Below are 10,000 nucleotides of genomic sequence, written 5' to 3'. Positions count from 1 at the left end.
TCACACTCAGTCTCTCACACTCAGTCTCTCACACTCAGTCTCTCACACTCAGTCTCTCACACTCAGTCTCTCTCACTCAGTCTCTCTCACTCACTCACTCTCTCTCACTCACACACTCTCACTCACTCACACACTCTCACTCACTCACACACTCTCACTCACTCACACACTCTCACTCACTCACACACTCTCACTCACTCACACACTCTCACTCACTCACACACTCTCACTCACTCACACACTCTCACTCACTCACACACTCTCACTCACTCACACACTCTCACACACACACACACTCTCACACACACACTCTCACACACACACTCTCACACACACACTCTCACACACACACTCTCACACACACTCACACTCTCTCACTCAATATATATATATCAGGCCTGATGTCTCTTTTTTTTAGGCATGGCTCGTGTCTCGAGTGTTTCGTTGACTGACCTCATCAGAGAGCGACTGCCACTCCGGGTCGGTGCCGGCGCTGGACGCAGGAGCTTGAGGACTCACACACACCGGTGTTTCACCTCCATCAGCCCACGGGAACTTCTTCATGAACCCGCGCAGATCAGAGATGTAGCCGTCTAAAATCTGCACACACTCCTGCCGGTTCACGTCCAGCTCTACACAACACACAGTGTTCGCACAGACACGGTCAAATCAAATTCCAGGACTTTCAAGGACTGCTGTTTTTGGTTTTTAAGGAATACAATCAGAGATCTCATTTTCAAATTCTAAAAAAGTTAATCCAGAAATGCAATTTTAATAGGATTTCAAAATCCTATTCAAGCCCGTCATATGAAATCCCCTTAACCATTATAAGGATATGAATGATTTCCTCATTCAAACTGATTTCTCCCTCCCATGAATATGTGATTGACCTGAAGAATGAAAGTTTTATCGTATACTTGGGAATATATGAGCAACATCACGCTAATAGCCATTTCGGCTCAAAATCTGCAGCATTTATTTTGCGTGAAAAGATTATATTTGTTTTTTTCTGAAAAATGAAACACTAGTTTCATTTGTATACATGTATATTTTGTCTTTCAATAATTCAAGCACTTTTCAAGTACTTATTCATAAAAATGTCTGTTTTCAAGGGTTTTCCAGGATTTAAAAAATAAATAAAATCTAATTCAAGTACTTTAAGCACCTTGTTCGAACCCTAAACACACATGTCAGTTTCAGTTTGACGTCACGGAATAAGCGCTCACTTCTCTGAGATGGCATGTGTGTTTACCGTGTGCGCTGGTGAGGAGGACTTTGGTTTGTGTGTTGAGGAAGGTCAGCGTGATGCTCAGCAGTTGTTCACAGAACTGATGACTCTGGGCTTCTGTGTGTGTGTCCCGTATGGCAGAACGCAGCAGATCCAGCGCCGGACACAGAGCCTGAACATCTAAAACACACACACACACGTTTACTTAGCTATCTAAGCGGGGACATTACATAGACATAATGGGTTTTATACTGTACAAACTGTATATTCTATTCCCTTACACTAACTCTACCCCTAAACCTACCCATCACACACACACACACACACTAACCCTACCCCTAAACCCACCCATCACACACACACACACACACACACACACACACACTAACCTGCCCCCTAAACCTACCCATCACACACACTACCCCTAAACCTACCCAATCGCACACACACACACACACACACTATCCCTACCCCTAAACCTACCAATCACACACACACACACACACACTAACCCTACCCCTAAACCTACCCATCACACGCACGCACACACACACACACACACACACACACACACACACACACACACACACACACACACACACACTAACCCTACTCCTAAACCTACCCATCACACACACACATACACACACACTAACCCTACCCATCTCACACACACACACACACACACACACTAACCCTACCCCTAAACCTACCCATCACACACACACTAACCTGACCCCTAAACCTACCCATCACACACACACACACACACTAAACCTACCCATCACACACACATACACACACACTAACCCTACCCATCGCACACACACACACACACACACACTAACCCTACCCCTAAACCTACCCATCACACACACACACAGACACACACACACACACTAAGCCTACCCCTAAACCTACCCATCACACACACACACACACACACTAACCTGACCCCTAAACCTACCCATCACACACACACACACACACTAACCTGACCCCTAAACCTACCCATCAAAGAAAACTTTCTGCATTTTTACATTTAAAAAAATCCACCTTTAATTACTTTATTTTTAGACCAGATTTACAAATGAGGACGTCCGTAAAGGGAGGTTTTCGGAGATTTTTTCAGGTTTTGGTCTCTTATGGGTACAAATTTGTCCCCAAAATATAGTTAAGTAGGTACACACACACACACACACACACACACACACACGGTCAGAAGTGTTGTTTGTGAAAGAGTTTCTTCTGCTCACCAAGGCTGCATTCATTTGATCAAAAATACAGTAAAAACAGTGAAATATTATTACAATTTAAAAATAACTTTTTTCTATGTGAATATATTTTAGAATTTAATTTATTTTTATGATCAAAGCTGAATTTTCAGCATCATTACTTTATTCTTCAGTGTCACATGATCCTTCAGAAATCACTCTAATATTATTTAGTATAATTAGAGATGCAGCGATATGAAAATTTTGGCCGATAGGATAACCGATAATTCTTTATATTTGAAAGCCGATAACCGATATATCGGCTGATAAATCTAAATCCACATTTTTATATAATTTTTGAGAGCCTGATTACAAAAACAAAAGTCTCACCATTAAAAGCCACGTCTCAAATACACAATCATAACATTCTCGTTATAATTTTACGAAGCTTATATGACAGACTCGCTGTATGAACTGTATTTTCCTTTTTTGAAGTGATTCCAATCATATTTCAAGCAATTCAAACCATCATGTTGAACAGTGCGCATCTGAAGCGTCTCAGCTGAAGGACATAATCCATTATTTATCAGCTTTAATATATCGGCCAAATGTTCTTATATGACCGATAACGACAACATAAAAAAATTAACATATATCGATATAATGGCCGATATATTGTGGATTTCTAATTATATATATATATTTTTTAATTTAGTCGTAAATTTAGTTTTTCTTTTGCTTTTTTGTGACTGAAATAAGACCTATTTCATATTTCATGAGATCCAATCACTGAGGTCATGAGCTAAAACAGCGGCCCATTAAAGACGCTCTCCAGTTTCACATTTACGCCGTTGCTCCTGCCCTTCAATAACCTGGCAGATCTGAGAGAAGACTTCTTCAGATCGTTTAATTGAGCAGCGGGTTAGGATCAGATGATCTCATTAAAGCGGGTGTCTTACTCCTCAGCTGCGTTTGGGTCGAGGCGACCGGCGTTTGATCGGGCAGAACAAACCCAGACGCGGGGCTCAGGATGTTCTCCTTACTCTTCAGAAAGAAATCAACCGTGTCCAGCTGATGGTTCTTGAGGCCGGCCTGAAATTAACATAATATTCACATATTCATATAGACATTTCAGACACAATGCAGCCAAGTTTGAGGTTGTGTGAACCATGATTAAAAGGCACTTTAAACCATAAAAACACCACAGCAAACAGCCTTGAGTTTCTTAAAGACCTATTATGCCCCTATTACAGTCTTGATGTGTTTCAGGCTCTACTAGAACAGGTTTTCCTGCTTGAATGTTGATTATTCTCCTCATATTCTCCATTGTTGCGGCTCCTCTCTTCCCAGTCTGTCAGTAACGCTCTGTTTACTTCCTGTCTCTGTGAAGCCCCTCCTCCTGAAAAGCACACTGTGCTCTGATTGGTCGGCTGGATCGGTGTGTTGTGATTGGTCGAGAGCTTCGAGTGTGTTTGGGAAATGTCCCGCCCCTTTCCATAACCGCCAGTTTAACACACTACTAACTCACTCAACCAGGCCCCGCCCCTTTATTATGTGCATGAATTATTATAATGAGGAATATTGTGACGTGTTCGTTCCCGGGAGAAACTCAAGACTACAGAGTTCAGAAACACTGACACTGATATAGAGAAGAGCTTTTTCATGCTCAAACAGCAACATTACACACTAAAGAAAGATAAAGATAGCAGAATAGGTCCTCTTTAACGCCTTATTCTCTGAGTTTCATGAATAATATTTGAATGAAATGGCATAGTGTGTGTGTGTGTGTGTGTGTGTGTACCTGTAGGGCATGTATGGGTATTGAACAGCGTCCCCATGCGTTCAGATGGCAGAGCGAGTCGACCGTACCAGCGGTGCCAAACACCATCAGCCGGTTCAACAGCTCCTCCTGCGTCACACAGAACAGAACCACCGACAGACCCGACGCTAAAACACACACACACACACACACTGGTTATTATTCAGTACCATGATATACACTCGATGTAACATGGTAATACAGTCAGTGTACCATCGCACCATCAACGTATTTTTTGTAAGCACACAATCAAATCTTATTTATATACCAGCTGAATGACCAGATCACATTAACCTAAACGTAAGCAAAAAATAAATAATTAAAAACAGGTATTTATATTTTGCATAAAGAAAATTAAGCCATATTAGTAATTTCCATGAATACTCTCAGATGTTTTTTTATTTTATTTTGTATTACAATACAAAAATATGTCATACATATTTAAAAGGCAGTACAAATAATATTACAATGCTTTAAAATGCTTAAATAAATAAATGCATAAATAAATGTTTAAACTAATTCTTAAAAAAATTAATTAATAAATGCTATTTTCTTTTTAAATTTTTAAATAAATTCTTAAATGCATAAATTAACAAACAAGCTTTAATGGATAAATACATTTATTTACATAAATGCTTATGTTTAAATATTAAATAAATGTTTAAATAAACGCCTAAATAAATGAATGAATTCTTAAATACATAAATGTTTAATACTGTAAATGTTTAAACAAATGCTTAAATAAAAAAGCTTGAATAAATGCAAAAAAATATTATGAAATAATTATTATGGATAAATAAATAAATATATATGTATAAATATATTTGCATAAATGCTTATGTTTAAATAAATGCGTAATAAATTAATGAATTACTAAATAAATACATAAATGTTTATTACTGCAAATGTTTAAATAAATCCTTAAATAAAAACGCTTGAATAAATGCTTAAATAAATGCTAAAATAAATAATTATTTAAATTCATAAATGAATAAAAATGTGTATAATATACATACAAAATGCTTTAATAAATAAATGAATGCCTAAATATTTATATAAATGCTTGTTTAAATAAATAATACATAAATGTTTAAATAAATACTTAAATAAATGATGTTAAGTCATTGCTGTGTATTTTTGTGTATTGCTGCTTTTTGCATCTCTAAATAAAATGTAAACAAAATAAATGCACAAATTAAACATGCTTATAGCCTTACAGAAATATGTTTTTTTTTTTTATCTGTCAGTTTAACGTGACTTTTTGGGACTTTTTGCTTTGTTTAAAATTGATGGTCCTAAAATAGGCTTAATTTTCTTGAATTTTGCGCTGATGTTCTACAGAAATGGATGTTCAACATGACAGCCAGTGCATTTAAAATAAAAACAGGTCATATTTAGATACGTGGCATAAGGTCAGAGGTCAGCTGAACAGATGTCTCACCCTTCAGTAACAGACACAGGTGTTCGTCGTCAGACCTCTGGACGGGAACGGCAGGAGCGTCCGAGCGCTGGTACGTGACGCTTTGACCCTCCAGATCCCAGTAGGCCAGAACCGTGTTTGCGTTCGCAGGAGAAACGAACGTAACCAGCGCGGAGAACTCGGACACGTTCAGGCCCGTCGGCCTGGCTCTCTCCGGCACGGTGAAACACGTCACAGCGCCCCCTGGCTTCACGGAGGACTGGGAGAGTTTGGCGGTGGCGGCCGCCCGACGGCACTCGATGTGTGTGAAGTCTCTGAACCAGGGGAACCTGCGACCCGGACGATCCGGGCCTTTACATCGACTATACAGCAGCGACAGACGCGACTCCCACGACCTGGACACATTTAAACGGCCCGGGAAATGAAGCCCAGACTGAGAGTGATGCATTATGTCAGATTTATATATGTGACCCTGGACCACAAACCCAGTCTCGAGTCGCACGGGTGTTTCTGTGGCAAATGCCGGTCAAAATTATCCCTTTTTTTTTTAATGGCAAAAATCATTAAGATATTAAGTAAAGATCATGTTCCATGAAGATATTTTGTAAATTTCCTACCGTAAATATAGAAGAAATTAATTTTTGTGAGTGAATGCAGCAAATGCGTGAAACTCGAGAAATGAGAATATGGTGCAAAAGTTCATTTATTTCAGTAATTCAACTTAAAAGATGAAACTAATATATTATATAGACTCATTACATGCAAAGTGAGATATTTCAAGCCTTTATTTGGTATAATTGTGATGATTATGGATTACAGCTATGAAAACCTTTTCACAATATTCTAATTTTGAATTTGGGGTTTTCATATCTGTAAGCCATAATCATCACAATTATAACAAATAAAGGCTTGAAATATCTCACTTTGCATGTAATGAGTCTATATAATATATTAGTTTCATCTTTTAAGTTGAATTACTGAAATAAATGAACTTTTGCACCATATTCTCATTTTTCGAGTTTCACCTTTAAAGGCGATTTTCTCAATGTTTAGATTTTTCTGCACCTTCAGATTCCAGATTTTCAATAGTTGTATCTCGGACAAATATTGTCCTATCCTAACACACCACACATCAATGGAAAGCTTCAGCTTTCAGATGATCTCAATTTAAAACATAGTACACATATAGTACCTGTCTGTTTGGAAGGGTTTGTCCAGTATGGTCAGGCTGTGGGCGGAGCTTGCGAGGCTGTCCTGATCCCATGATTCAGTGGGGCTGGGAAAAGGCGGATTAGCGGCGGCGCGACAATATAAGTGATCCGGATACATCCTGAAATCCACACAGAAAACAATAGGGAATAGATCTGGAAGTTGCAGTTTACGTCATGATATTTGACAACAAAAGAAAATATAATAACAACAATAATATAAAGTAGTATACAGCTGCAATGTTATATATAATGGATACACATATCCAAGACGCTTGTCTTTACATTTATATTATTACATTTTAATAGTACAGGATAATATTAAAAGCAGCATTGAATATGCGATTATGTATAAGGCGCACCGGAAGTAGTGGTTGAGGTCGAGGGCGAGGGCCTGGTTCTGCCGGGTCACGGTCACCGCTGTGCTGAGATCATGTGAGATCTGGATCAGACAGAACGAGACAGACGGAGGAACGTCAGCTGATCCGCAGTATGAGGGAAAGTCCACCGTCGCCAGGAGCTTCCCGTCAGTGCCGTCCAACACGTCTGACACACAGCGTCAAAGAAAACACGGCTAAAACTAACAACTACACACACTTAAAAAGAGACATTAATTCAAAAATTACTAAATAAAGAAATAAAAAGTATTTACATTATGGTAGTATTTTTTTTGTACTGCATTTAAAACCACTGAGAATAAAAAAAAAAAAAATTGTGCAAATAATTAAAAAAGATTTTTTAAATATAATTACATTTTTGAATTGTAAGAGACATAGGCTATACACATACAAAAAAATAAGAAATGTAATTACTCCAAACTTTTGACCAGCAGTGTGGTCAAACTTAAAATTTGTAAAAAAAAAAAATGTATACTATTTAAAAGTAATTGTTTAATAAAATTAAAAAGTTTGGCATACTTAAGATTTTTTAAAATATTATATTTTTTAAATTAATTGTTTAATATAATTAAAAAGTTTGGAATACTTAAGAGATTTTTTTAATATTATATTATATTACATGAATTATTTAATATAATTTAAAAGTTTGGCATACTTCTTTTTTTTTTAAATATTATATTATTTTAAATTAATTGTTAAATATAATTAAAAAGTTTGGCATACTTAAGATTTAAAAAAATATTATATTACATATTCACTTTTCACTTCAAAATAAAAAAGTAAAAAAAATAAAAAAAAAAATTTCGAATTAGGTGTTTCACAAGCCTTGTTTAATTATCTTCTAGATTGATTCATGTATGTAAAATTAATTACAATAAAAATATGTCCTAAAGCGAATAAATAAAGCTCAACCATGTCAAAAGTGAACTGCAGCATGTCTGGCTCAGAGAAGGCCTGTAATTTCTCTCTGTCATATGAATATATTTTATAAATGTAATAATAATAATAATAATAATAATAAGTATATAGTAGAGAGCACCGCTATGAACATTTTGGCCGATACCGATAACCGATAATTCTTTATTTGAAAGCCGATAACCGATATATTGGCCGATAAATCAAATTTTTGAAAGCCTGATTACAAAAATAAAAGTCTCACCATTAAAAGCCACGTCTCAAACACACAATTATAATGTTTTCATTATAATTTTATGTAGTCGATATGACAGACTTATATGACAGTCGCACTGAACTGTATTTTTTGTACAATTACAATAAAAATATGTCCTAAAGCCCATAAATAAACCTCAACCATGTCAAAAGTGAACTACAGCATGTCTGGCTCAGAGAAGGCCTGTAATTTCTCTCTGTCATAAGAATATATTTTATAAATGTAATAATAATAAGTATATAGTAGAGATGCACCGCTATGAAAAGTTTGGCCGATACCGATAACCGATAATCCGTTATATTTGAAAGCCGATATATTGGCCGACAAATCTAAATCCAAATTTGTATATAATTTTTGAGAGCCTGATTACAAAAACAAAAATCTCACCATTAAAAGCCACATCTCAAACACACAATTATAGCCGATATGATAGACTTGTCGCACTGAACTGTATTTTTTGTACAATTACAATTAATATGTTGTATAGTCCATAAATACAGCTCAACCATTGTCTGGCTCAGAGAAGGCCTGTGGTGTGTGTCAGACTGAAGGATACACGCGAGTCCAGTGCTGAGCAGGAGGAACAGCGTCCCCCGGCAGAGCCGCTGATCCACGCAGGATTCCCCCGCCGGGATCGGGGTGTCGAGGCGACAGGAGGAGTGTGTGTCGAGGCTCGAGGTCTCGTCCGCCCAGCGCAGCGTCAGCAGGACACACGTGTTGACCAGCAGGACACACAGGCCATCGGTGAAGCTCAGCGGAGAGAGAGAGAGCAGCTCACACACATCTGAGGAGGAGAGAAAGCCGTTTGTTGTAGTTCTTAAAAAACGTCTTTAATAGCAAATATCTCCCTTTGCTTTGAACTTTGAGCATCGTAACTTTGCAGATGTCGTTTATGCTCTAAAAAAATTCTACAATATTCACTCATGACAGTAAAATAGGGCATTATAAGTCAATCTACTGCAGTATTGCTGCTCTCGATCAGTAGAAAATGTGGTTAACACACAGTCATGCTTGAAAAAAAGAAAGTAATATACTGTGAAACAGGCATAATTTTGAAACATACCGTGATATAAATTTTTGGTCATACCGCCCAGCACTAATGTGAAGGTGTGTGTGTGTGTGTGTGTTCTCTCACCGGGGTGTTTGTCCTGAACGCAGCGCAGCAGCGAGTCAGAAGGCGTCACACACACGAGCAGAACCTGATCCTGAGGGGTCAGCTCATACAGTCTCAGATCCCACTGAGAGTCCAGCAGAAGCAGCTTCGGCTTCACATCACGACCACTGGGATCTGACAGGTCTTCCCACAGGAAACTCAACAGCAAAACAACAGAGTGAGTGAGAGAGAGAGAGTGTGTGTGTGAGAGAGAGAGTGTGAGTGAGTGTGTGTGTGTGAGTGTGTGTGAGAGATAGAGTGTGTGAGAGAGTGAGTGAGTGTGTGTGTGAGAGAGTGAGTGAGTGCGTGTGAGAGAGTGAGTGAGTGAGAGAGTGTGTGTGTGTGTGTGAGAGAGTGAGTGAGTGCGTGTGAGAGAGTGAGTGAGTGAG

At 38.0% G+C, this 10,000-nt stretch overlaps 1 protein-coding gene across 1 annotated transcript in view; it reads right to left on the bottom strand.

Moving 5' to 3' along the window:
* spg11 (SPG11 vesicle trafficking associated, spatacsin) overlaps positions 1-10,000 on the bottom strand; it is a 71,272-nt gene that overhangs the window by 57,716 nt on the left and 3,556 nt on the right. The window contains exons 2-10 of the mRNA XM_056234948.1: positions 9,594-9,769; positions 9,015-9,242; positions 7,252-7,435; positions 6,874-7,011; positions 5,703-6,076; positions 4,244-4,389; positions 3,402-3,534; positions 1,253-1,408; positions 454-632 (exon numbers count right to left, since the gene is read on the bottom strand). Of these exons, the coding sequence (XP_056090923.1) occupies positions 454-632; positions 1,253-1,408; positions 3,402-3,534; positions 4,244-4,389; positions 5,703-6,076; positions 6,874-7,011; positions 7,252-7,435; positions 9,015-9,242; positions 9,594-9,769 (1,714 nt within the window). The remainder of the gene's footprint in view (positions 1-453; positions 633-1,252; positions 1,409-3,401; positions 3,535-4,243; positions 4,390-5,702; positions 6,077-6,873; positions 7,012-7,251; positions 7,436-9,014; positions 9,243-9,593; positions 9,770-10,000) is intronic.

This window comes from Rhinichthys klamathensis, unplaced genomic scaffold (genome assembly GCF_029890125.1).
Source record: "Rhinichthys klamathensis goyatoka isolate OS25496 unplaced genomic scaffold, OSU_Roscu_1.1 h1tg000409l_1, whole genome shotgun sequence".
Classification (NCBI taxonomy): Eukaryota; Metazoa; Chordata; class Actinopteri; order Cypriniformes; family Leuciscidae; genus Rhinichthys; species Rhinichthys klamathensis.
Note: the sequence above shows the minus strand (reverse complement) of the source record. Positions and strands in the feature narration are given on the sequence as shown.